Source organism: Cylas formicarius, unplaced genomic scaffold (assembly GCF_029955315.1).
Source record: "Cylas formicarius isolate icCylForm1 unplaced genomic scaffold, icCylForm1.1 PGA_scaffold_3__17_contigs__length_32017465, whole genome shotgun sequence".
In the NCBI taxonomy this organism is placed as follows: domain Eukaryota; kingdom Metazoa; phylum Arthropoda; class Insecta; order Coleoptera; family Brentidae; genus Cylas; species Cylas formicarius.
The window spans coordinates 20,115,995-20,143,767 of NW_026844326.1; the positions used below are offsets into that span (position 1 = coordinate 20,115,995).

The following is a 27,773-nucleotide window of genomic DNA, read 5'->3' on the forward strand; positions in this document are numbered from 1 at the left end:
CAATAATTCCAAATCGCCTCTTGACAGAGTGGTCACTACGGTAATTATTTGCCAAAGTCCAACGACATTATCGCAAGGAGAGGAGAGAGCATACGGCATAAGCATAACAGAAAACCAAATACTTGCCGATAAATAGAGAAAATAGATGCAGCAACATAGGATTACGGACGAACATTTTACGCCGTCACTTTTATGTACCCCAGGAAAAAGAAATCCATTAATGTCAAGTTTATGCTGTTGGTTCGTCAACTAATAGTTATAGATTTTCCATAGACAGAAAGAAAACATTGGGAGGAGCGCCATCTTGCTGCCCATATTATTTGTGTTGTTATATTTAGGGGTAGATTTTTCATATATCGTGTTGTAAGAGATGCAAATGATGATGTCCACTTAACATTTGATTTACCAATACGCGACCCGAGATTATGCGTCTTATAACACCACAATATAACTTAAAAAATGGGTCCAGTTGTCTATCACATACGGAGAAAAATAATCAACATTATTGATGGCCGGCGGTGTGGTCGCAGATTATTTTATCTTAGGTATATATCTATACTGATAATACTAACCAACATGGCCGTTAACAGTTTGACAATTCGACAGGTTTCTTAAAATTTGTCCAGATATCGTTAAATATTCCGGAAAAACGAATTAATTGTGTGGACATCGCTGTTTAGAAAGAAAATTCCCGTTTCTTACAAACACTCGGAACGTATCAATTTTTACCGTTGTAGGGGCCCTAGATTATCTACAAGGTATTAACCAAATCACTTCGCAATATGGCAAATCTAAGAATGACTTTAATTGTTAGTCACAGCACTACCAAATTATATATATGATTATTTCCTATTCCAATATCTTGAAAACAAGTAGAACAAAATATAGTGTTTTATTTTAGTATTATTACTATTGAATACCGATAAAATATTGGGAATTTCATTAAAAAATAATAAGAAATAGCGTAATGTGTGAGAAAATTGTTATATTTTGTTTAACATGTCATTACCCAACATTTTGTTTTTTTATTTGCCTTGATATCTTTAAAAGCCAATAAAAATAACTATTACAATTTACAACTATTTCAAAATAAGTTATTTATTTCTAAAACCGCACTCTAACAAATTACAATTATTTATTTTCCTCCGAAAATAAAATCAATCAGTCCGAATAAATTCGCGTTTTCCGAGGATTCGCTTGCACTTTTCTTCTCTCTTCGCTGCGGCATTTCGAATCGTACATCCTCGTAACTCTTTCCTTGAATTACCGCCTTTTGGGCCTCCATTTCCAAACAAACTTGAACCATTTGCTTATCCAAGATGGGCACGACCAAATTAAATTTCTCAATTTTCTTGTTAATTCTATTTACGGTGGTTTGGTACCTATACACTATGTTACTCCACTCGATATTATCCTCCACCGATAGTGGATATGGGCCAAAATATTGTCTCTCCCTAAACAAGTCCTTTCGCAGCCCATTCGCCTCAAGTCGGATTTCTTTCTGGAGCAATATCCATTCCGGAGTGAATCCGTTGTCGATCAATACCTAAAGATGCTAGATAAAAACTTTATCTTTAAATTAACGAATTTGAAAATGTACCTCGTTTAATTTGTGCGTTATAAAATCCACGTAAGGATTTCTATGCTGGTGTTCAGGCAAAGGCTTGCCGCTACCTTTTAAATTGTTAAATTCCCCCTTGGAAATTGACTGCTGTATCAAGTCTTCAACCAATCTTTCAAACCCATATCTAATAGACAAAAATAGAAGAAATAATTCGAGTTTTAAAAATTGAGACCTACTTGGTCTTTATTTTGTGCTTCAAAGGGACTTTTTCGAGCAGGGCCTTATCATCGGCGGTGACCTTCGCCACCCTGTGATTATATACATTCTCTGCTGCTTGCATAGCGCGAACTTTAGAATATTGCCGTTCCCTTTGGAAAGGATTTCCTGAACCCACACCCTCAAAACTCAAGTACTGTCTATGTTGTGGAGCCGTATGCTACAGCGTTATGCACTGACCAATAATCAAGACTTCAACACAATTAATTACCTTAATATCTTGTTGAATCACAGCCTCCTCGGGAATTTCCCATCTCTCTTTAAAATTTTTGTTAATTAGGGTTTTAAAGGCTTCATCAATCTAAAAATGTATGGGCTTGGTTGTCACATAATGAAAAAGAAAGTCAATGTACCTCTTGAAATTTATGTGCATTAGCTTTCTCGCTACCACTATCAGGATGATATTGCTTGACTAACTTCAAATAGGCCATACGTATTTGTTCTTGATCACTGGTCTCTTCTATCTCCAATATTTTGTAACAATTCTAAATGGTAAAAAATATTTGGTCCATGTTTTCCAATAATGATTTAAATGTTTTTCAAAGAAACTTGCACAATCCACTGTACTACTATTAACAAATCTTCTGGATTCCTCCTGAGTGAGGTGCCAATGAATTTAATTTGCTGATGTATCGCCAATCATTCTATTGGCTTCTGCAGATCTTAACTGAATTTGGTTAGTTTTCTATTCTGTACCTGCTTATATACCGTTTGAAGCAGGCGGAGCTACAAGGACATAAACATTGTCTCAGATGACTGATGCCTATAGACCAAATATCTGAGTCACATTTAAGATTGTTGGGTTGTTTAGACTTTTCTACTTTCTACATGCAAGATTTGAGGTTCGTTTCACGATTATGTTCCACAGATTTTTTCATGTTCTTTTAGTCTAGGTGATATTTTTCGTGATTCTCCAATGTATTCTTTGCTGCATGTACATGGAATGCTGTAAACTCATGGTGTTTCAAACAGAATTTTATTTTTGATGCCTCCAAGATGTTGAGAAATTTTTGAAACTTTTGAAATGTGGTCTTTGAATGAATGAATGAACATAATGATGTGTCTATTTTGGAGTTTCTTTCCGACTCAATTTCTTTATGAAGATAATGTTCATGTCCCTTCCATTCACCAACAATCGATGTAGGAGGAATCCAGATTTGTAAATAGTACGGATTTAAAGATTACCTTTAAATCTATTGCAGGCTTAACGAAGTAGTGGGCTAATTTTTTCATATTTCTTGGCGAATGGGGACAGAAACATCGTTTTGTCAATATTAAAGCCATTTCCAAATTTCAGATTATACCTCAATTTAATATACATAAAAAACATCACAGTTATGCTTTGTATAAGTGTCCAAGATGACCTCGACTTTTCACAAGGACGGTAGATCATGGAATAGTTCTGCATTTTTACGTTACGTAAGGCGTATTTACCAGGGACATTCGCACATGTCGACTGCCAAGATTACAATGTGCACTGTTCAGGACAGACAGAAAGGTGTGTCATTTTGTTCTCTTTTTTGTACACCTTCCAAGTAAAACTAACCCACACATCTACTATCTAGTTGCTGTAATAGCTAACACAAAATCGTATCTTTTCGTTTGCGAAAACTATGTAATGGCAGAGAGCGGTAAGCAGAGGCCAAACAGAAAAAACAAGCAACCTAATAAATACCCAAACCACGTGCTTCGAAAGAGGCAGCCGCAGAAACCAGAGCAAGGAGATTCGGTGATATACGTTAGCACCAAAACCAATATCAAAGTAATAAAGTTCAATATGGATGTGATTTGCGGGACATGGCATATTAACATTGCAGGCCTTACTTGAGAAGTGCGATAAGTTGATAAATAATAACGAAAATGAAATTATAATATATTGTTTGGGAGCAGCGATTCAACGTGGCGTCATTTTGGCACTTCGATTGTGCGAAAAGCATGCGGCTTTCGAAATCGATGCTAATACGTTTACTTCCGAATTAACAGGTTTAATATTTTCTTTATTGAGACATTTGGTAATAAAATGGCCATTTTTAGATGATTTAGAACCAGCCGTGGATGAGGAAGACTACGATCTACAAAAACGATTCAATTCGGCTCTGAGAATAAAAGTTTTTCGTACAAATACACTAGAATGTTCTTCACAATCGATGAACTCGTGAGATGGTTGGGTCTGACGATCTTTGAAATATGGATCAACCTAATTTCCCTTTTAGCATTTACTTTAATACTTGCATTTAAGTTTAACCCTGACGTGGAGATTTACAGTAACAATTGGTGGCTGATTTTTTTTCCATTGTTCCTCGGAGATGCCCTGAACGCATATTACTGCATTATTATTTTTATTCGTATGCTGATGGCGGCCACCCTAAAGTTCTCCACGCTGAGGCTGATGTGGTCGACCACATTTTTAACTTTGACCTTTATGTTTAAGTTTTTATTGTGCAAAAAGTTACTCGCCCAACTATCTTTGGATTACTCGGAAGTATTTGCGCCTGTATACATATTGCTGCAGCTGATTGCAGTCAGAGCTTGTCAACAGAGTTAATCTTGTGCAGCATAGTTGTGTAAAATAAAACTTTATTCTGAATAAAATATGTTGTATTTTGTCTAATTAATTTTTCTAAGAAACTTATACAGGCTACCAATTACAAATCTTCAGGATTCCTACTTCATTGGTTACTGATGAATTGAACTTTCTGATGTTTCACTAACCATCGTGTTGCTTTCACCTGAGACTTAAGAGCTTAACTTAAACAATTTCAGTTAACCTTTGAAAAAGCCAACAGGATGATTAATGAAACTCCAACAAGTTCGATTGTAAATATTTTTCTTCTAATTTATTAGTAGTTGTTACATAATATAGTGGCGTTACTACGGTAAAAATTGATGCGGCGCAGGTGGCATTGATTTTTTTTGTAGAGAAGGTAACGATTTTTCGCACATTGCGCCACTTTCTTTATATACAAGAATTTCCACACACTTAACTTGTTTTTCCAGAAGATATAACGAGAACTAGGCATATTTTGAAAAAATGCTTCTCTTAAAATGCCGCATCCAAAATTATTAACAATCTGTCAGCGTCCATGTTGCTTATTGGAGCCGCAGGTCATTGCTTTAAAACGAAATTTTAAATCTCGCGCATGCGCGTGTTGAATGAAACTTCTTATTTTTTTTTCTTAATATTGCTTCATAAGTTCTTATATTATCGGCTTAGACAGGGCCCCTATATCTCTGGTAGCTGTATGGTACAGACAGAAATAATACTCCTGGAAGGTTATATGAATACAAAATCTGATTTACTGTTTTAGAAAGAATCTAGGGTTACGAGATTATTGCTTATGAGCATATATACTACCAAACTTACCTGTGCATCATAAAATGCACATCAGTTTATAGTTACATAAGAAACACTGTTGCCAACTAAAACTAACTGAAAATCTTCTAGAGCTTTCCACGTACAAAATGTAGGCGGTTACTTAAATAACACTGTGTTGCTTTGATATATTGTTCATAAGTATTTTTCTCTCTTTCAGCCTTCTAGAAGTATTAATTCACTTGTTCCCTATTGTATGGCTAATGCTACACAAGTCGTTAAATGTTTAAGTCCGTTGTTGCGCCAAGTTGTTCTGTCTCTCCCGGGTAAGTATTTTGCAAAAAATGTTCACTACTATCAAAAAATTAATAATAAATTAAAAGAATACAAGGACGACGGAAAATCACAGAACACAATAATCACACAAATAAATCCAAACTTGATCCTTAACGTATAATAAAATTCACGAACGTACTTTTCACGGATTTTTCGGTTATAAAATGGCCGGCCGCGGCTATATAAAATTTGAAACTGTCAAACTGCCGTTCTTTCGTTTTTGCACAGTTTAATGGTCTATGCCCATGCGCCCAGTCAGTGACTAGATACAATTTCATCACTTGCGGGAAATTAAAATTGCATAAGTTTTATTTTGCTTTACAATTATTGACCTTACTACCCTACTCTACTCTACTCTACTAAGTAGATAAAATTAGATTTTTTTTCAGATCAGAAAAACGACTGATGCTCTGGTATATAGTATAAAAATAGAAACAGAAATGTCGACCTCCTACTTTATCAAAGGATCTCCTTTTCCTATATCCATTTTCTAATTAAAGAAGTTTAATATCGTATCAGGGCCCACAGTTACACAAAATTGGTAAAAAAAATTCTATCCACAGAATACAACACAGACATCTGCGTTCTAGGCGATATCAACAAAATGGCGAATGCGCTGGGATAGTGAATAGGTTCTTCTAATGCTAATAATACTAATAACGGGGATAGTGAATAGGTTCTTCTAATGCTAATAATACTAATAACGGGGAACACTTCAGCGCGAGTCGCGGTTGTTATCTTTAAGTCGAAATAGTTATCTCCTGCTGCGACCAAAAACGATTGAGTAACGTTATTTAAATTGTGATTAGGTAGAAATCAAAATAATTATGCTCTGGGAGATACAAGTTTCTTAAAAATCACATGCACTTTCACTGATAACTCTTTGACCCCGGCCCCGTTACACTCCGCCAGTTTTTAGTCTGATAGCACACTTCGAGCAGTACATAAGCGCGGAACTATTTTACCTAAATATTGAGGATCACCTATCGATGAAAGATTCAGGATATAGTCAATTTTTAACTACTACCAACGATTTCTTGAATGAAATTTTCGGCATTTGCAAAGGTACGTACCATAAACCCTCCGAATAATTGGCGACAATTCAAAGAACTGTTAGATTTTCTTAAGACTGGCACAAAGAAGCCTTTATTATATATTGCGTTCTAAATATAGATTGAGTAATACGTGCATGTCAACACGTTAGACGCTGGTGTTTTTTAAGTGATAAAAAAACAATTATGCTTAGATAGCAAAAACTAGCGAACCAATTTAAATTAAATTCGTCAACATTTCGATGTTCTTTATTCCCATTTGAATTATTTAATACAAACGTGGGGTGCGTTGATATTTAACGTCGCTTTCAAAGAAAATGAAATTGCATTTCAAAATTGTATAAACTAGATTTGCCGCTTCATCAATTAGTTGAATCGTAAAGTGAATGACAGGCTGCTGCTAAGACAGTTCCTATCAATTTAATTTGTCAGATCCAAACCCAGAAATTGAACCTATTTTTCCTTTGCATCCATTATCTAGAAAAACTTGGTTGGTTTTATTTTTTTAAATTTTCTTTTAATATCATGAGCTGTAATTTATATGAGACACAGAAAAACGAACCCATACAGAACCGACAAAACTTAGCGATACCGGGGGCTGTTTTGAACACCTGGAGAGCTAAGGCGTATTTACATTATAATAAATAAAGAGATATAATTTCGAATAACGATTCAAAACACTGGACAACATATAACAAGAACTGAATGTTTATGAATCATTACACCGCTTTTACACTAGCTTCCTTGCAACCTAAATTTCTTTTCGGATGGGAAGATGAAACCAACTATTCGGAATAGGCGAAATGTAAGGTACTTACCGAGTAATAGGGAAACCTACACCTCCAGCAGTTTTTGAATGACATCCACGAAAAGCACACGTATATCCAAGCATATTTAAAATCTCTTCTATACAAAATATAACAAAAACAAAATTATAGGCAGCAAATTAACCTTAACAAATTTTTCCAAGCCGCCAATTTGCCACAAAAAATGGAGTTCGCTTTCCTTTATAAGGCACTACTTCACATATCGGCCCCTACTTTCCTATGGGTTTGTTTTTAGTCCGAGATTTTATCACGTAACTTCAGATCTGTCAGATCGGAGAGAAATAAACATATAGGTATTATGTATTTAAATAAATAGCATAGTGGCCACACTACCGTAAAAATTTATGCGGCACAGGTGGTTGATATTTTCGCACACGTGTCCCCCAACGAGTTGCGACAATGTCGCAATTTTTATGGAAAACTGATTTATTTTTAATAATAATTAATATATTAATTAATATCAGTCTCTCAATTTCGGACATTATTGGCAACGCTGAATTTAGTTATTGCTAATGTTATAGAAATATTAGCAGTCTGTTTTCATTTTTGGTGTTTGGTAATTATATGCGTACCTTTTCGTGTCTTTGTGACAAAAATGCCCGCCAATTTGAAAGTTTTCCTGTTACAACTATAAAAGTTAATTTACAAGATTTAAGGGTGGTTTATATAGAACTCCTACTCACAAACTTGTACAATTTCTTGCTCTTGCTCTTTCACGAAATTACATTTTTTTTACACAATTCTCTCCACACCTTAACTGCTTATTGCTTGAAGATTTATTGGCGCCTCGACATATTTTGCGAAAATACTACCGTCAAAAAGCCGCATCCAAACTTATTGACGATCCGTCAGCGGTCATGTTGGTTGTAGAATGCTGCTGGTCGAAAGCCAGAATTTGCAATCACAGATGTCACTGGTTATAAAAAAAAAATTAGTCTCGCGCGTGGGCATGCTGAATGGCCTTTGTCAATTTTTTTTCATAGCTGCTTCATATGTTCCTGTATTTTCAGCATTAGGCAGAGACTGTATATCTAGGAGCTATATGGAAATAAAGAACGACTAATTTAACAATTTTGAAGTACTGTCATAGATTTTTTAACCTCGGTTATTTTGTCTTTCGGTGTCCAGCGCGCTTTTTTGTATTAAAAGATTGGTGTAAATAGCGTTCAGAAATTATGCAAATCTTGTTTTGGTTAATAGTAGGTGACCCAACCGCGACAGAAAAAGCTTATATAATAAATATTTAACAAAAACATTATTATCAAATGGGAAAACTTTTATGTTGCCATTGGAAAAACCAATAACAACGACCACCGAGAGAGAATGAAACAAACTTAATTTTAGCTTGCCTTTCGGAAGAAATCATGGCTGCCGTGCCGCAGGGCGTTTTTGCTGCTGAAAAAGTGAGGAAAAATCTGGAAAGCGCCGAAAATCATTACTACCGGGACAGTAAGTCGGTTTAAAACTTTAGCGTTACCGTCTTACCTCTTGATAAATTTCCAGATACTAGCTTGAACGCCACCAACTATAGTAGTAAGTACATGAACAGCATTTGGGGCATGTACAATCGCTTCTCCGTGCACAATTTGAAAAAAGTAATGGATGACAATAAACTGCAGCAGTAAGTTTAAGCCATTCCTTTCCTTTATGCCGAATTGGAATTCTCGCAAAAGTATTTAATAGAGACTAAACAAAAACACACGAGAAGAAGACTATTAAACAATAATAAATATAAAAAAAAACATTTCTAGTTTGCTGGCAGCCTTTAAATAGAAGTTTTTCCCATTCAAAAATTTTTGACATTTAAAAAAAAATCGAAAAAGTTTGAATGATCCTGTTTTGCCCAACCCGGTATATCCAAAGGCCATAGACAAGACTTAAAAACACGTAAAAAATGGCAGCCGGCATAAACTAAGGAAACAGGTGGTTCCAGTGTTTAAGTGCAAATAAAATAACATTTTTAAATCTGGTTGACATTTTTGCGCGTCAAGAACTTTTGGCATTTTGACATCCTTTGGGACAGTTTAACAAGCAAATTGTGTTAATACGCTTTCATTTGCAGTCAAGTATTGGGATCGGGTGGTGAGCCTAGAGCGACCGGATCCAAACTATCAGTCTCTGTAGAGAGACTTTGCCATTTGCCTTTGTAAAATACAAGCTCTGATATTTGAAATAAATTGCTTTTTTGAATTGTAGACAATGATCCCAACCTGTTTTGATTCCTATTCCCTGTCAATTTGAAGTTGTTTAAACTCGGGAGAAAAAAAAATGAAAAATCAAACGAACTTTTGGAAGTGAAGTTCAAAACTAGATCACTCGTTACAAAGATCACGATATAACGGTCCCATAGATTTCTGACAATCTGCCTAACGAATTTTGTTCTATTTATGCGTCGCCCATTTAAACGGTGAACAAATGGCAGACGAAATTAAAAGTTTTAAAGAACAGATAAACAGGACGTGGCGTGACGTGGCGAGAAATTTCAATGCGTAATACTGATGATATTTTATCAACACATCCTCTACTAGAAAATCTGCTAGCACGGAGTTTATTCTCGGTTTTAATTTGATGAGACAATTCATATTTTGTTTCTTAATGCCAGAAGGAAATAAAATGTACATTTGCAAATACAGGGACAAGGTGGACAACTTAAAGATTATATCATAAAGTTCATATGAATTGCAATTATTCTAAGATCAAGTAAATAAAAACTTATACTAGTAAGAATATGAAAATAAATAAATTGCAATAATATTATTTAAAAAAATTGCCATTTACAATATAACATCATTTCTAAATTTTAGTCGTCATATTTCAAGTTCTGACTACTAAACTACAGTCCTTGAATTTCAGCGATGTTTTACCAACGGTATATCCTTAATTTACCCAAGTTTCGACCAGATGATATTCCTGTTTTCCATTTGAAACTGTCTAACTGCTCTCAAATATTATCATCACCAGCAGATAATTTCCTCTTTATTAAAAGTGATTTTCTGGTTTGACTTTTTTCAAAAATTCATTTCCTTCAAAGTTTTCAACAATTCTTCTTACCCAAAAGTGGAATGGAATTTATTTCAGATATTATTTACTTCTCTTTGGTAACACGATGGAACCGCAGTCATAGAACAATTGCAGTCATAGAACACATTTTAATTATTTGGCCGGATGTTGAGTTTTGGCGGCGAAGAGCTTTAAACACAATGAGGTCACCAAGTTTTACAGTTCATAACCATTGAATAATACGAAATAAGTTTTATTCAAATAAGTTAATCGAATAACAAAACTATCAGTCTTGTTAATAAAACAAAATTAAACAATATTCGGAATGATATGAGAGGCACTCAATGTAAAAAATCTAAAAACAAATTCGAGTAGATTAACAAATTTGGTAAGTAAAATCACAAATAAACGTTTAATTGCACATAAATCTCGGCTACGAAATAAAAATTAAGGTAAGAGAGTTAGTAAAACGTAATTATAAAATGTCTCCTTATCGAAGGTGGGCAACACGATTTGACAATTTTCTTCTTTTTTTTTTGTACTTTAGAAAGGCCTATATAAATGCCAATATAAAGGTTGTAAAGGACCTCACCGTTACGTAAATATTTGCGTTCAATGCTAAAATATAAATTCAATCGATTTGTTACTCACGCTCGCGGACAAAAACGCACAGTTATCACAAGACCAGTCTTCGGATTCCGCATTCGACGCAGAATTTTGCCGTCGACACCGGAAATCTGGTGCCGCACTCGTGGCAAAATTTCGACACTTTCGAAACATCGGACACGACCAGCGGAGAGTTCGGCCCGTTCTCCGAACTACTTGAGCTGCCACTTTCCGCCTGTTTTTGATCGAGCGGCGTCAACTTCGTCGATCGACTCTTGTGTCTCGTCGTTTTCCTCGTGAGACTACAAAACCAAATACGTAAACTCGGACAACGAGTCACTTTAACTTAGTATCTGAGGAAGAAATCTTGGCATTCAAAAGTTATGCTGTTGGAGTGGACCAGATTTCCACAAAAATATTAACACTTTGTCTACCCTATTATTTAAAGCCACTAGTTAATATTATAAATGTATTTTTACAATCTGGTCCAGTTCCAAAAATTTGGAAAATGGCTCTTGCCTGGGGTTGAAATGCCCTCAAGTTTGAATGAACTGATAAGCATTCTCAAAAATACTTGAAAAGTTGGTAAAATTCAGAGTTCTTATCCAACTATAGCTATGCTAAAACCTTTGATAGTTTAAACTTGGATCTTCTGTTAGCCAAATTAAGATATTATTGGATTGATGCAGATGGCTGCAGACGTCTGATTAGAGAGCTGTGACGAGGGGTGTTCTACAGGGTTCTATCCTGGAACCACCCCGACAACAGAAGTAAATGTAACTATGATAAATAGGCAGTTGATCTGCAAATTTATCTCCCAAGATCCATAACAAAATATTTCTGACAGCATTAATTGTATAAATGTAGATTTGAAAAATTGATCAGCATGGACTTCCAAAAATTCTCTTGGAAATAAATTCTGCCAACACAACAGGCTATTATGATCGAAGTAATTGATTAATCTTGCATCGTATGACGAAGTCAAGAATATGAGTTTTTTTTTTTCATTCACATGTTAATAGAATATGTCAAAAACCACATTATAAATTAAAACTAATTTATCAATTTCAAGAAGCTATTCCAACTAATGTTAAAAAATTGCTTCCGGAAAATTTGGTACTGCCTACAACTTATCTTCATTTTTCATTATTTTCTGACAAATTTTAATGAGGATAGAACTTGTGTTTTTTTTGTAACGAATCTATCAAGGAAAGAGCACCAGTTATCATGTTATAGAAATTATTGAGGATAACATGGCGGCTCAGAGATGATATGTTCATATGACATCAGGTGCATAAAATCTTATGATCAAAATAGCCCAGTTACTTAGCAGAACCAATATTTAATTTATAATCCCGTACCTCATTCCCATAAAGATTTTGTATTATACAAATATTTATTAAAATTTTTGTACCTATTTAGGTGTTACTTTTATTTCTCATGTAAGTAATTGTTTTATGTTTATTTTAAAATTAACACACCTCCCGTACGCCGAGTCGTAAGATATCTTGCCGTTAACGTTCGGGGTTTCGGATTCTTCGGTCGACGGCGCGAAGAGCCCGCAATTTAGATCCAGCCCCTTTTTGTTTCTCCTCGGGTTCGCCTTCTGCTCCTTCTCCTTCAAATACATCTCTTCGAACTTTTTGTACTCCTCGTACATTTCGTCGTCCACGGCGAATAACTCCTCGGCCTTAAACGCGTCCAATATTGGAGTATCCTATAAAGAAACCTCAGTTTCGAAAAACATCGATTTAACGGCACCCCGTAAATGCAAGGTTAGGGTGGGACCGGCCAACTTCGCATTCTTATTGTAGAAATTGATTATAGAATTCTTTATTTCGTAAACGCATTGTTATTTTTTAAAATATGACCTAACTCGAAATTGTCAAGTGTAAATGGTTTATAATTTTTACAATACTTCTGCATTCCGGTTGGCTTCTTCAGAGCTTGACTGAAACTGACTCGCATTTTACTCTGTACCTGCTTATATATTGTTTGAGGGGGGCGGAACTAAATGGCAACTAAGGGGCATAAACACCGTCTCGGATGACTGATTCTCATATTAGTGACAGGTAAAAACCTGAGTCCCAGTTAAGATTGTTGCAAGAATTTTAGTTTTATCGAATAAAACTTTGCGTTTTAAAATTGCAAACATGTTAATGAGTTACGAATACGCGTCATTGCTGTTGACGTCATAATTTGAGGTTGGGTTAACTCCTGTATCTAAACAAATAAATGTATATATTTTAAAAATAGATCCTGATTTTTGCGGTAAGGTACGTACTACGTACTACGTACGTACCTTACCGCAAAAATCTACGTACGTACGTACTACTATTGCAAAATAGAAGAATATAAATACATGATTGAGTAAACAGTTATCTTACATAACCCGATTTTGTTAAGTCATAAAATAATACCCTTTTAACTATGTTTTATGGTTAAAATCTAATTACCAAAGGCGATAAAGGCGATCTAGATTAAGAACCAATGTAGAAGGACATACTGTAGATTTGAAAATTAGGGCACAAGCAACTACATCTAAAGAAACATTTTTTGATTACACTGAAAAAACGTTAACTGTTAAATAACTTTTATAACCCTTAATAGGAATTGCAGAGCTACCATACGATAACTATTATTTGCATATAAAATGCGTTATAATTACTTATTTTTTCATACTTTTATCAATTTAAGAACATTTGTAAATTGTTTAGATACAAATAAAAAACACAAATGAAACGGAAGCGAATTTGCTTAGATATAGTCAAAACCTAAACACAGATTATATCATATTAATGAGGCGTATTACAAATTAAAAATACGAAGTTGGCTAATTTTTTAAGGTGTTTTTTCATCTTTGCCAAAAAAAATATGTGACTGAAGACAAAAATTGTTTCTTTTTGTTGTGCAAATAAACGTGAATATCTGGTGTTTTTAAAATTTTCTTCTCTTCACTTAGCATTATTAGCAGAGCATTTTAGCGGAGGATTCTCTTTTGTTCAATGAAAATCCTCACGGCGCACATTGGGACAAATGGGTTGTTATGAGAAATTTTTGCAAAACCATCTTAAATAATCTTCTACCTCCTTCTGTAAAATACCTAATTATACACTGATCTAGCGTGCGGGAAGCGTCACTTTACCACGTGATTTTCTTGTCCTACGGATCCGGACCACTTCGGCTTGCATTTTGATGTTTGTGAATTCTGACGGTCATGTCAGTGAGTGTATTCGTGCTGTTTTGCAAAAATGTACCCAAAAACTAACGGTCGTAGAAAAAAGCATAGTATGAACACATTTGGTAAACTTTTTAAGTCACTCGTTTATTAAACACTCGCTCCGTTCGTGCTAAATAAACCCGTGACTCAAATGCCATTTACACAAATGTAATACATTTGCATTGAGTTATGAATAATTTGAAAGACATTTACGGAAAATACAAAATTTGGTTGCTTAGATTTTTGGACTTCTGATGATCTCTCATGTTTTCAATGGAACCGTGTTTGGCAGTTTTATCGAAAAGTAGCAGCGTCATTAAAATTTTAGACTATTTTTTTAACTTAATCTAAACTATCATCTTAATGGATTTTTGAATTATTCTCAAATTCAAAAAAATCCAAAAATATTTAATAGTTAAATTTTTTTTTAACCAATGACCTTACGACATTTTTAAACCAGCATGGCCGCTGACATATCGTCAAGAAGTTTGGATGCGGCATTTTTACGGCAATATTTTCTCAAAATATGTCCAGATCTCATTGAATCTTCAGGTACAAAGGATTGAGTTGGTGGATGGGTATCGTTAGTTAGAAAGAAAATAACATGAAGTGCAGGAAAATTATAGGCTTCTCTAGGAAAATATCAATGCCCCCTGCGGCGCATCAATTTATACCGAAGTAACAGCCTACTTGATCCGCGGAGCTAGACATAACATACGAACAATAAAATTTAATTTTAGCAAAATTGGCAAATTTTAGCAGCTGAATCTGTATTAATCCATTAAATAGATTTATTTGGCACTAAGTCTGGATCATATTTATTTATAACGAATATATAATATATATATATATAAAATATATAATAAAAATCTCGAAAAATAAATAGTTCGTTAGAAAAAATATTAAAAACTAACAATTAATCGACAATATAAAAATAATTAGAGCACAAACTTTAGGGGTTCATATTTTAAAAATTAATTCTTCTTTTTGTATCGATTATTATTATTTTCAAAGGAATGATTATTTTACTGTAATATATGCCTGTTATTCTATTCAAAAACCTAATCTGCAACTTGATATTTTTTGGGTTTTTGTCCCAATGTGCGACGTCATAAAATAACGCTATAGGACACCGTTGAGGACACTAAAGCGCAGTAAACATTTGCTACTGCTTTGGCAGTGAAAGAGAACTTAAAATAAAAAGCGCAATCTCGATTTTAACAGACTTACCGCCTTCTTAGGTGTGCTCCTCGCATTATGGTGTCCCGTCTTTTTCGTACATTTCTGTTCTCGCTCTTCCGACAACTCGTTGACCTGCTTTTTATTTTTGAATGAGGTTTTGGGTGAGGAGGGATCGAACAGGGTTATGGATCGTTTTAACAGGGGCAAAGTTTTGGTTTTCTCACCCCTGTCGACGCTGCAAACAGATTTCGACGATTTTTTACACTCGAGCGATGGTTTTTTTACGGAAACCTTGCCGACCGCGTTGGTATCTTTCTTACTCCTACTGACTAGACTAACCGACCTTTTAACGATGGGTTTTTTCGCGATTTTCGGCTCGATGGCCTCGATTTTTGCGTCGTACTGTACGCTGTACTGATCTACGTCATCATTTTGTACGGTAATTTCGGTGTATGTCGGCGAATAATCGTCAACTTTGAAATGATCCGGTATAGACAGATTATCATTTTCGTTGATCAAACAAGGATCTATGGACGATGCGTCGTCGCTATATTTTCTATTATCAAGGATGTGATCTAAAGTGAGAGACCGCTTGTCGTTTTTAAGGTTATGTAAATAATAGCCGTTATCGTGGAAGTTTTTATCGTCCGCGTTAAAATGTTCATTGATCAAGTTCTCCATCAGTTCGAAATCGTCATTGACCGAATCGAGAGAGTCTTTGAAATTCGATGGAGGGTCGATGACGGAAGCGCGATTATATTTTTTGATCGGGTCGGCGGATTTGACGGTTTTCGGAGCGACTTGAGGAGAAGTCGGGGTTTTAATCGGGTTGGGATTGCTGGTGTGGGGCCGTGTGACCTGGGAATTGAACGGGGCGAAAGGTTTAAAGTTGTCAGAGTCTAAGAGTTCCATAAACTGACGCTGGGCCACATCAAACGGGTCGTAATTCGGCGTCGGACTGCAAAGTTATACACAATTACATGCGGGCCAATCAAGAAGTATACTCGGCCCTATTTCGAAAAATAATTGTCGCAAAGACTTGTGGTGAAAAACTTATGTCTAAAGTGACCGAGAAAAATGTTGGAAATTATTTTTAAGCTTTTAACTTCAAGAATACGTTTACCCCCTGTCGGTCTTCTAGAGACCTAAAAATAATTTCCGGTTTTTTTCTCGTAGCCACCTTAATAGTCACAAGTTTTTTCACCTCAGTCGTTTCGGCAATCACTTTACGAGATAAGACCGGGCGTCCTTAATTTTCCACCAAGTGGAATTGGTGGTGGATTTATTACGATCTGAGAGGTAGAACAACTTCGGACAAATTTTTAGCGACCTATAGCCATTTTCTCAGCGGGGGAGGGTCATGCTTGATTGTGTAATTCTCGAGATATTCCACCGTTTTGTTAATTATTGGGCACCCGTTATAAACTTTAAAATTAGTTATTTTATTTCAGTTTCGTTTTCAAATACGCATTTTAATTTTACAATGATGGAAACAACCATTATGACTAGCTCATTGCATTTTGGTGAGTTTTGTTCTCAAAATATTATGATTTCATGATATCATGATGACGTTTTCGGCATCGTGCCTATTTAAATAAATTTCGGGAAAAAAAGTTTTAAAACCAATATAGCTATTACGTATTTTCTTAAACGGAAGATACTTTTATACCTTGTACCTTTACTTTTACTCTAGGACCTACAGGCAAACTTAAAGAGCTTATCACATGTGCGAACGATTATTCCTATATACATTCTTGCCGGAAATTAGCACTGTCCCACATAGCGAGCCCTCAAAGATAAACAAATTAAAATCATTTTCCGGAAGTTAGTATTGCCATTTTGAAATTCAAAAATAATACGAGAAAACGAAAAAGTACTGAATACATTTCTCCCCAACCTTCATACTAACCATTCTGTCATATAAAAACTCAAATCAAGACCCTAATTGATTTGTAGTTCAGGTTGCAATTTTAATGATTTCATAATTGAATTGTGTATTCTTTGAGTTTGATGATATACACAGATACAGGCAAAAGCAAAACGACCTCTACATTTAAAACGGAGAAACGAAAATCTATAAACAATCGGTGAGTCACCACGAAATGGGAAGATAGATGTCGCTTTTAAGGTTATACGTTTCCATTACGTTAATTTTTCTAATAAATATTCGATACAGAAAAAGTGACAAATTAAAGGAACAGTACTTGCGAAAACGTGTGAATAGTTCGCCCATCATTACAAGTCTCAGAATTAATGTGTGTATAAGATGATATTTCCATAATCGTTTGTGTGAGAGATAATACCTATTTAAACTGCACACTGTGATTGTAAAAATTATAAAGCCTTGCATTTGGTGTATTACTATTTTTTTTTATATAAGAATGGGCTATAAGTGGTAATTTTCTCATTCTCACAAGCAGAGGCGAAAAAACTGGAGAAGTACTAACGTTTAAGTGAAAAACACCTCGTCCGATCAAAAGTGGTTTTTATATTTATATATTTTTTTATTCAGTGCTAATATCATCTCCGCTGCAGGTGCAGTATTTTCAGTTTTACCTGGTTGTCCGAGTTATTTGTCTAAGCCCGAACGTTGTCAGAGAAAGTCCTTCAGTAACAACGCAAAAAAACATATACTCAAAATATCTTTTACTAATTTTGAAGAAGCATTTGCAAAAATAAGTAGTTTATTATAGACTTTAAATTGCTGGCACCTGAAAAATTGTCAAAAAAACACATTTTTTTTTTATGTAAATACAGTTAAGTTCAAATGTCGCGTTTTTGTGTCACAGAATTTTTATTTGTCAGTCAATCAGCGTCACACCGAAATGATACGACGAGTGATATAAATCTGCTTGAAAAAATAATTACCGAAGTTAGATTTTCAAATTTAAACCCGAAAGATACTAATAGTAGATAACAACATAGAAAAAGTATAGACTATTTTAAGTACTCTTGGGAAATATGCTTATACTGCAGCCAATATCTCAATATAAGTTTTTTAGAAACTCTGAAACCTTGATCGTACCCTCGCCCAGAACTGCGACTCATTTAAAAAGAAATAAAATATATATTTTTTAAAATACCTATGCACCGCCTCTGTATCAATTTCTATCAAATCTATCTTTACCTATTGTACATATTTGTATTCAATTTTAAATGTTAAATTAATATCAAGCAGTTAAAACGTATTTTTTTTTATTCTCTTTCACCTATAAATTTGATATTATGAACGCTATGCGACTAGATATATCTCTCCATTAATGTGATGACTCATCCTTTGGCGTTCCGCAGCCTTTTGATGTAGATGTAGGTAGATGTAGGTAAAAAACGTAACAAAGTCGACACAATAATCTGCACTTTGCATATTTTTGTTTTAAACGCCAGTGTCCACACACTAGCTCGGACGATGACATCCGTCAAATCTGTCAAACCACAAACGACTCTCGCTTGCGCGTATTGAGCATCCCTACTTGATATGTATCAACGTTACTTACGAAATGGACTATTATTACCTTAAGTGGAGTCTCTATATATCTATTTTATTCTATCTCAGCATTACGAATGTAATGAATATCCAACGAACGCTAACAGGGATCCACCCCTATGGTAGAGGAAGCGGGTAAATTATTATAAAGTCGAGCTTTCGCAGGGGTGTTCAGGCTTGGTAAGGACGATTAACATGCCGTTAATACCTCCGTTGATTCAAATATGCAGCCTCCTCCCCCCCTATTTACACTTTTTCTTTTTCGAGGTCGATCGTAGTGATTGAAGGAACTGTAATCAACAACGATATGCTTGCGACATGGTCTTGCTGGCCACCAACATTGCAAACGTACAAGAACTTTTGACTGCAGTTACAGAACTCAAACTCAATGTCAAGAACGCAAAACAGTCCATACAGACTTTTATAAACCTGCAGACCACTAGACATTTGAATATTTCCCTAAGTGTTCATCTGTTCCGTCGTTGTTTTAACGCCCTTCTTTACGAAGTAGAGGCTTGGATTACTGCAGGTTTTCATCCAGGGAAAGATAGACGGCAAATGTGGTCCAGGGCGCCGGCGAACATCGTGGCTAAAAAACTTGCGCCAGTGGTACGGTCCCAGTACCACATCTCATCAGAAAGACTTCCAAGAAGTCATCCTCTAGGAGGGCAAAGCAGTAAGTAGTAAAAGTATTACAGACATAGTCATCGTTCTGATGCAAGCCTGCAAACTCAGCCAAAGCTTGACTTTATAATAAAAAGTGGTTTAAGTGCGAGCATTAATAATTTACAATCATGGTGTTTCTTGGGTTACCAATAGCCTCCGTTACTGCTCCTGGCTTGCAGTAACGAATATCAACCGATTCAATATATTCAAAGCCGCACCGTCACCTGTCGTCCTTAGTTTCTTTATGTCTGCGCGTGCTCCCGATAAAAGGCAGCTTAAAATCCACCCCTTTCGACTCGATTTCCACCTGAACTCCTTCGTCTCTTTTCGTTACCGACCGTTCTGCTCCGTCCACGACGACCAAAGGCAACTTAACTCGATCTTTCGCGAATCTTTTCGCAACTCTAGCGAATTGCTCGCCGCTCATTCGGATCAATTTTTCGCACTCGCTAAGGGTAATTCCCAAAATCACCTCGTTGTCGTCCGACCTGAGGCTCCTGCCCTTCAAAATTTTCCCGACCAATTCGCGAACTCTCGGGGAAACAGCTGAAGTCGCCGAACATTTTGACATCGCGCTTTCGTTCCTAAACGACAGGGTCAAACTTGTGCTACTCGAACATAACCTCATTTTCTTTTTAGGAACGCTGTAGTTTTCACCACCGTCGCTCGCCGTATGGGCTGCCGTTTTGACTTTTTGTACTCTATGTTCTCTGAATTTTTCAATGTTGTAATATTCTAAACTCAAATTCGGAAGCGACCCGCTAGCGGTAACGTTTTCGATGCTCTCCGAGTCGCCATCCCTTTTATTTAAGTAAATCGAGACCAGCGAATTCTTGCTGCTCTTGTTTAGAGCTACGTCGGAACAGGACCGTTTGTTGGAAACGTTCAGGGTTTTTTCAAACAGACATCGGAACGGGTAAGTCTCAGAACTCTCACTATTCAAGGGATTTAGGGCTGTCCATATGTTATGTTGCCTTTCATCTTTATCTGAAGTCTCACGACCCTCACCGGTGAAAGATTTAACGCTGTTTAAGGGTTTCCACGCGTTATTTTGCCTTTTGTCTATATTTAAGGGATTTAAGGGTTGCCACATGATATTTTGCATTTTAGCTTTATCTGAAGTCTCAGAAGTCTCATCGGTCAAGGAGTTCACGCTGTTTAAGGGATTTAAGGGTAACAACATGTTATTTTGTCTTTTTCCTGAAGCCTTCCATGAGCCTTCTAATGCTAATAGTTCATTTGCTTCAGTATTGTTTATTTGTGCCCTGGAATTTGGTGAGACCCTATTATCCCCGGAAGAACAAGACATAACTTCTTTAAGTCCTGATATATCTGAAACTCCATCACCAAAGGAAGCTTTTTCTTTCGAATGCATTTCCTCCGCTCTACCAATTCTTATTTCTTTTGCCATGTCGACATCTGAAGAATGGTTTGGTATAAAAACCTCAGTATCTGCATTTAGAAACTCAACCCCCTTTCGACACCCGGTAACCTCGGCAAGATCTAGACGTACGTCTAAAATTTGTCGATATACCGATTCAAATTCTCGATTGTCCGTAGAAATGCTTTCAGAATTTCTTCCAACAAATGAAATATCACTAACTTTTTCGATGGGTTCAACAGATCGCACCCGAACTTCTTTTGACTCTGGTATATCGGTAAAACTACAGTGTTCCTTATTTTTCGTATCTTTAGAATTAACATCCTTGAGCTTCGGGGTTCTTTTTTTGTATTTCCTCAGTACTTCCGTGACCTTTTTGAACGCCCAGTTGGTGGGGATTTTGGATTTGTGAAGTATATCGCTGGACGATAATATTTTCTCCACCTGTGGCTTGGAGTTATCAATGGCACATTCTACAACATCTTTAGCGATATTTTGTACGGACTTAACGCTGTTTGACGACAAATAGACGGTTTTTCTCTTGTGCATCTGAAAGTAAGTTCTTTTGGTCTGAGGAACAAATTCTTCGGAATTGTTCTGTGTGGTATCCTTCCAGGTGACCATTTTCGGAGACATAATCATATCACATATTTGATCATTGACAATTACAGAGCTTATTTTTTTACCAGTTAAGTTTCCTTTGATAAATGCGCCATTTGCAAATGCGCTGCGGGATAAAAGGAAAAGGGACGAATTAGGAAGACGGGACACTGACAGACATAAACAAGGAAAAGGGAAAGAAAATAAACGAACCGACATTATTAACTGTAAATTTAAAAATTATTTTCGTAAGGAGCAACCGCCCGACATTGCCTTTGCTATTATTAGTGATACAACTGAAGCTATTCTTAATGAACATCTATTGGACGTGGTAATGACAGACTCATCCTAAGATTGATCATGCAGATCTAGAAGTGTCCATAAACTTATGTTTATGTCATAAAGTATAAAAAACTTTGAAAATCTGAACATTGTTCTAATTTAATTTGTGTTGTTTACTTACCTTTGACCTGGAAATCAACAAGTTAAATTTGGAAAAAAATCCGGACCTCTTTTGTGAATTATTTACCAGATTCTATTAATTTCTCTCATAGCTTGTTGTTTGCAGAGCACTTCAAACTGTTAAAGATTATTAAGAGTATTGAAGACTGTGTGTAGCTTTACACAGATCTAAATAGTGTTACGATGCGGTTTAGTGACAACAAGTAAGCAAATGTCACGTGATAACTTTAACTATTAGAATAAATGAAAAAATTTAATTATTCCATAAAAAGTTTGAAAGTAGGTATGGTCTATTCACAGATATAAGAAAGTGATCAATTTCTTTTGAACGGATTATCCAAGGGTGGTCATTAACATACAATGCAACATTATTAATTAAATAAGGTAATTATTAATCCGTTCAAAAGCATTGGTCACTTTCTTATATCTATGAACATTCCATATCTAGGAATAAACTTATAAATTTAGTTATCAGTAAGCTCTTTTTGTTGTAAATACCTATTGGTGTTTGCAGGACTACAAATAAATAAATAAATAAAATAACCATTTCTGCTCCCTTTTCCTTTCGTCCTGGACACGCGAGGTGGAAAATCGGGGGGCTCTTACCTGTTTGCGAGTTCCGTTTTGGTCCCCGGAGTTCCGATATCCGGTAATACGCATTTCACGTGTTCTTGTTTGACTTTATCTCCGCTGCCCCTCTCCAAATCCAATTTTTCCACATTTTTCTGATCGTTAACCTTGCTCACGTTAACCAACGATTTGGGTTTGCGTACACTGGGCCCCCTCGAAAACGAGGTCGACAACAACGATAAGTTGGAGCCGACGCTTTTCACGCTGGCCGTCTCCGAATCATTAGGAGTTGTAGAGTACTTCTCCCTAACTCGGGCGCGTTTCGATTTATTCAATGGCGGAACCCTTAAAGGATAACACGAATGTTGTTGGACATTGGGCAATATTTCCTATATCATCTTTTGAAACTATGAAAAATTATAATGAAGAATAAAATATTATTTAAAAAATGTTAGGCTTGTAGGGATTTATAGAAACAGTATTCCATTTTTTTAAAGGTGTTGACCAGAGCGGATGTTGTAAAGGACGTAGGCATAATAATCATTTAGAGAGTTTTATCAATCCGGCTATACTGGGACTGGTACTGAGAATGTGATTTTCAAAACTTGTAATGTATTGTCAAATTCATATATTCCGTCCATATTGGAATATGGATCAACAATTTGGTTTCCTTTTTACCAGGTTCATGAACATCGAGTTGAGGCTGTACAGACCAATTTTTTGAGGTACCTTACGAAGTATCTTAGTTTGTGCCAAAATGGTTTTCAGAGCAATGTTAGTAAGATAAGTGAACTCTATGCGTTGACTACCGTGTAGAAAAGTAGAACACTTCAGGATCTGTGTTTTATTTTTAGGCTAATGAATTATTATAAGTTGAAATTATGTTTAAATTTTTAGAATACTCTCTAAAGGAAATAAATATAAAAATAAATACAAGGTAAGAAAAACCATACAAAAGCAAAATACCAAAGAGGATTAGTTGTGATCATTAACTCAATATATTCCATCATTAAATAATGTATACATAACATTGTTTTTATTAACATTTATTATAATCCGAGGTCAAGTCAAACAAATCTAAAACTTCTAAAGAATATACCTCTAGATCTAAATCTATTTTTTTTAAATAACTTTTTGAAGATATAGACTTGTTCAACCTAAGTAAATTACTCAAATGCCGTCTCGAAATAGTGAACCTCGTAAAGTTCATAATTTGTTTTTAAACAAAAAGGCAAATTGGAGACTTTTTTTTATATATACATATATACATAATAAGAGGATTATATTCACTAAGGCCAAATCAGAATGAACATAACTACAATACCGGAAATAGAAAACTATTGAAAACTTCATTTGCAAGAACCAGAAAAGGGCATATATTTGGAAGTGTCCAGAGGCACAAAAGTATAACACCGATTATACTTAATGGTGAACCAAAGAAGATGTACAATAAGTTGAAGAAACCTTTACAAAGTAGGGATTATAATTAAAATTTCTATCTATTAACTTAATAGAGATGTTTTTTGCCATGATATACCTGCTAGAATTGTACTATGTATATTATTTCCTTCTTTTAGAGTAAGCTTATAGTGATAGTATTTTGTAATAATTTGAATTCTGGAACAAAACAGTTAAAAAATATGATTTCATTTTTTTTTAAAACGGTTAATTTTGAACCTCTGTAAAAACGACAAAATACATTTAACATGGACTCGTTCTATCGTGGGCTGGTCGGATGCTGATGGGCTCTTACCTATACTTAATTCTGGCCTCCAGCATCTCTTTGGCTTTCTGCACGCTGGCAGGCGACTGTTGGATACGAGCTTTTCGCTCTGTGCACCATTCCACGTGTCTGTCATAAGCTTTAGGTCCGAAATGGCGGTCGCAAGAGGGACACCGTTCCGTAAGGGTTGTATTTTTTGCTTTCGGTGACCTGGACTGCATTTCATTTGGTATACCTTTGGCCGCCCTTATAGCAGTCACCAACTCGAGATGTTTCTCTTTCCACTTGCTTGACCTCGATCTCTTTTGTTCTTGAGGCTCGACGGTTTTTTTCAAGTAACTCTTCTGATGAAATGCCGCGAGTTCCGTTCCCTCAACCCTTTGTTTCAGGGAGTCGAAAGGTTTGCGTTTTTTTAGGGCGTTTTTCTCGCAGACCTTCTCGTGCTTTTTGAGGGGATTGGGAAGGAACGTCCGGCCACACACGTGGCACGGGACAAGGTTTTGCTCTTGAAGGATGAGCTCTGAAAATAATACAGGGATTTTGCACAGGAAGCTAGAAGAAGATGAAACCAATATAATTATTAGCCGTGCCACCCTTCATTAAGTTATTTGTAAAATGGAATTTAAATACCGAAAATTAGATAAAAACAAGTGGTAATGGAATCGCACAGATTGTGATTGTGATTCAAAAGTATAGATCCAAAAACAAATATATAATTTACCCAGAAAAAACAAAGGATGGTTTGATTCCAGTGATTTCAGACAACAACATCTTCAAATAAAGAAAACGCATTACCATAATTCATGCTGAATCAGAAGAGGGTTTACTCCAAATTTAATATTAAAGATATTAAGGATTTTAAAATTGTCTTTTAAAAAATAACTCGGATAGTAGTGTCATTTAAATGGTTAACCTAAGCTATCACAGCCGCCTGCTACAAAAAGCACCAAATTCATCAAGTACAAAACCTAAATGTTAAGAATATTGTTTAGAATATAATATTTCTTTTGAATCCAGTTACAAGAAAGGGCAACTTTTGGAAGTGTTAGATATGCCATTAAAGAAAAAGGTGATATATTACCTAAACAGATAGGGCGTAAAGCTTGGATGATATGGACAAAGCTTGTCTTTGTCCATATCATCCTATATTCAACTCCATAGAACATTTGTGACAACAAGTAAAATCAAATATGAGAGCAGAAAATGTTATTCCTTCGTTAAGAGTGTAATTCAGTTAATTAAAAATGTAATTAAAAATATAATTGTTGGAAGTTGAAAAAATGCAGTACAGCACATTTTGAAAACTGAAGATTCAACATTTGCATTTGCAACAAAGTATACGTCCCTAAAAACATCGCGCAAAATTATATTTCTTTTAAGCTTACGATTGTGATTCACGCCGAATGCTCTCCCGTACCTCGTCATGAAACACATGACACACATTTACCGTTTTTCTTTTTTTTTTGCGTTAAAACGCAGCGTCCCTCACCAAGGCCCCACACATGACCGTGGTTCAATTTGTACAGGAATCACGCGTAGTTCTGATAAGGAAACTTTCGATTCATCTTGCCCTTAGTTTAGAGTTAGAGGGAACTGCACTCTCAATGAAGATCGCTTTTTTAATTACTTCCCAATGTCAAAATAAAATTGAGTACAATCAAATGCGGCCTTGTGTTAGCCGTTTGTTTGTGGTATAGGTTTGGGTAAGGTGTGATTCCCAGCTCATTTAGCAATGTCACTCCAAGCCTTTTTCAATACATTACCATCCCACAGGTGAGAGGTATCAAATATATAACTGTTCCTGTTCGATGAACTTTGCAATTTTTTGCCCTATGATTTTGAAAAATAGTCACCGAGAACGCCGGTACCACGTGGTACTTCTGTAATTGTGTACACCCCGAAAAGTTGACGTCCCGTTTCCAAAGGTAGCGCTGAGTGATAAAGCCACGTACGTTTTAGCGATAATGCAATACAACCGTAACGCAACGCGTTCTGTGTATTTGAGACTTTACGTGATAACGCGTAAATAACTAATAAAGTGGCATAAGGGTGAAATTTCATAACCTTAACTGTTTACGAAATTCTAAATTTGTTACGTAAAGCGGAATTCAATCTTCGCGATATTTAATTTATTCAAAGATTCTACTTCCTACGTAATAATACTCCACCCGCTTGTTTACAACAAAAAAACACCTAGTAATTAACTTTCGAAACGACTTACCGACTTCACCGAAAAAACAAAACATTACCGACGGAAAAAATCACTCTTAGGGTTAAACATATATTCAGCCCTTTTAATGGCCATCCCATAGAAAATGTCGACAAATTAATGAATTCATTTTGGATATGTAGTCGTGAGATGAATTAAAATTACCTGAAACGCAAGGACGAATTCTTACGTAAGTGGCGATTAAACGTGAGACGTTCGACCGCCTGGAGGTTTATTACTTTTCTAAATATTTGCGAGAAACACACAATACTTCTAACGTTCGTTCGAACTCGAACGGACGCTATTTGCTATCGTTATAACATACAAGAAACAAAAATATTTTATATCTTTTTTTAAGGCAAATGAAGGTGAACAAGTCGTGAAAAATCATACCCACTCGAAAGGTTTGAGATCGTAACATTTGAAAAGCGTCACCTCCTGAGCCTTAAAAACCAGGAAAGGGAATTCGATCCAATCAAAATACAAAAATAAAAGTTAAAAATAACAATTAAAGTCCGGAGTTACATTACAGCGATCGCCTGGCATTTAGACAAAATTCATCTATCAACGAAAGTACTCAATTAAAAATTACATTTCCGCGTTCGGTCTCCGTTCTAATCGTATTTATAGAGTCCGCTTATTTCCGATTCAATTAACGTGTAACACCAACGAAAGACCTGACAAGCGGGTAGGTGGACCATCTGATGTATTCTCACAGTTGCCAAAGTAAACGCGACAAACCTTTCCCAAAACGAAAAATATTTACCGACCTGGAGTGACGATCATGCAATTTTCCCACATCTTTTTGGATTTTAGCAAACAAATCGCGTCGATAAAATATATTTGACACTCACCTTCCTCCATCGTTTGTTGTACTGCCATAGCCCGTTTTGTTTTGTTGTGTTTCCAAGGAAACAACGATTTCAACATTGCGACCACGTGCTCGCAGAGTAGCCACCACACTGCGGAGGTTTTTCGAAATTGGGCGGTTTCTGCATCGTATCGTGGTGTATTTTTGGATACCTCCGGCGGAAGTCGCCGCTTTCTTTGTGCTGGCAACTTATCAATCTGGCTTTTGTCATAAATGGGAAAGATGCGGTGAGCGCCTGCTTTTCTTCTTTGTTATGCGAGCTCTACCCCAAGAGCGTTTCAGACCAGGAATGTACGTTTCTGGATTAAAATTACACTTTATTATATACAAATTATATAGATTAAAGATATTAAAATTAAAATTTATTATCTACATAGTTATTATAAACAATTGCTTTTTTTTTGACAATCAATTCAGTTAAACTCATGTTA

General features: G+C 35.7%; 4 protein-coding genes across 8 annotated transcripts; 2 read left to right on the forward strand and 2 right to left on the reverse strand.

The window, feature by feature from the left end:
- Positions 1-971: 971 nt before the first annotated feature.
- Positions 972-3,219, reverse strand: LOC132698921 (dnaJ homolog subfamily C member 28). The gene is made up of 6 exons (XM_060665247.1): positions 3,026-3,219; positions 2,194-2,325; positions 2,052-2,141; positions 1,801-2,000; positions 1,601-1,748; positions 972-1,546 (listed from the first exon to the last, which is right to left on the reverse strand). Exons 1-6 carry the CDS (start codon positions 3,122-3,124, stop codon positions 1,136-1,138), a joined length of 1,080 nt encoding a protein of 359 aa, XP_060521230.1. The 5' UTR covers positions 3,125-3,219; the 3' UTR covers positions 972-1,135.
- A 124-nt stretch (positions 3,220-3,343) lies between these two features.
- On the forward strand, positions 3,344-4,446 carry LOC132698922 (transmembrane protein 203-like). Of its 2 annotated transcripts, XM_060665248.1 has the most exons (3): positions 3,344-3,602; positions 3,658-3,823; positions 3,875-4,134. In XM_060665248.1, exons 1-3 carry the CDS (start codon positions 3,459-3,461, stop codon positions 3,997-3,999), a joined length of 435 nt encoding a protein of 144 aa, XP_060521231.1. In that variant the 5' UTR covers positions 3,344-3,458; the 3' UTR covers positions 4,000-4,134. The 2 variants fall into 2 exon arrangements, with proteins under 2 accessions (XP_060521231.1, XP_060521232.1); XM_060665249.1 differs by lacking the exon at positions 3,344-3,602 and having other exon boundaries at positions 3,683-3,823; positions 3,875-4,446.
- A 1,293-nt stretch (positions 4,447-5,739) lies between these two features.
- LOC132698923 (uncharacterized) lies at positions 5,740-9,583 on the forward strand. Its single transcript, XM_060665251.1, has 4 exons — positions 5,740-6,554; positions 8,713-8,817; positions 8,872-8,989; positions 9,431-9,583. Exons 1-4 carry the CDS (start codon positions 6,479-6,481, stop codon positions 9,516-9,518), a joined length of 387 nt encoding a protein of 128 aa, XP_060521234.1. The 5' UTR covers positions 5,740-6,478; the 3' UTR covers positions 9,519-9,583.
- Positions 9,584-9,681: 98 nt separating this feature from the next.
- Positions 9,682-27,545, reverse strand: LOC132698919 (uncharacterized). Of its 4 annotated transcripts, XM_060665246.1 has the most exons (6): positions 27,326-27,438; positions 24,293-24,782; positions 22,576-22,884; positions 15,425-16,334; positions 12,456-12,691; positions 9,682-11,276 (listed from the first exon to the last, which is right to left on the reverse strand). In XM_060665246.1, the coding sequence occupies exons 1-6, from the start codon at positions 27,399-27,401 to the stop codon at positions 11,045-11,047; spliced, it is 2,253 nt and encodes a 750-aa protein (XP_060521229.1). In that variant the 5' UTR covers positions 27,402-27,438; the 3' UTR covers positions 9,682-11,044. The 4 variants fall into 4 exon arrangements, with proteins under 4 accessions (XP_060521229.1, XP_060521226.1, XP_060521227.1 ...); XM_060665243.1 differs by lacking the exons at positions 9,682-11,276; positions 12,456-12,691; positions 15,425-16,334 and adding an exon at positions 16,368-21,634 and having other exon boundaries at positions 27,326-27,545; XM_060665244.1 differs by lacking the exons at positions 9,682-11,276; positions 12,456-12,691; positions 15,425-16,334; positions 27,326-27,438 and adding exons at positions 16,368-21,634; positions 27,242-27,319.
- Between the last annotated feature and the right edge of the window lie 228 nt (positions 27,546-27,773).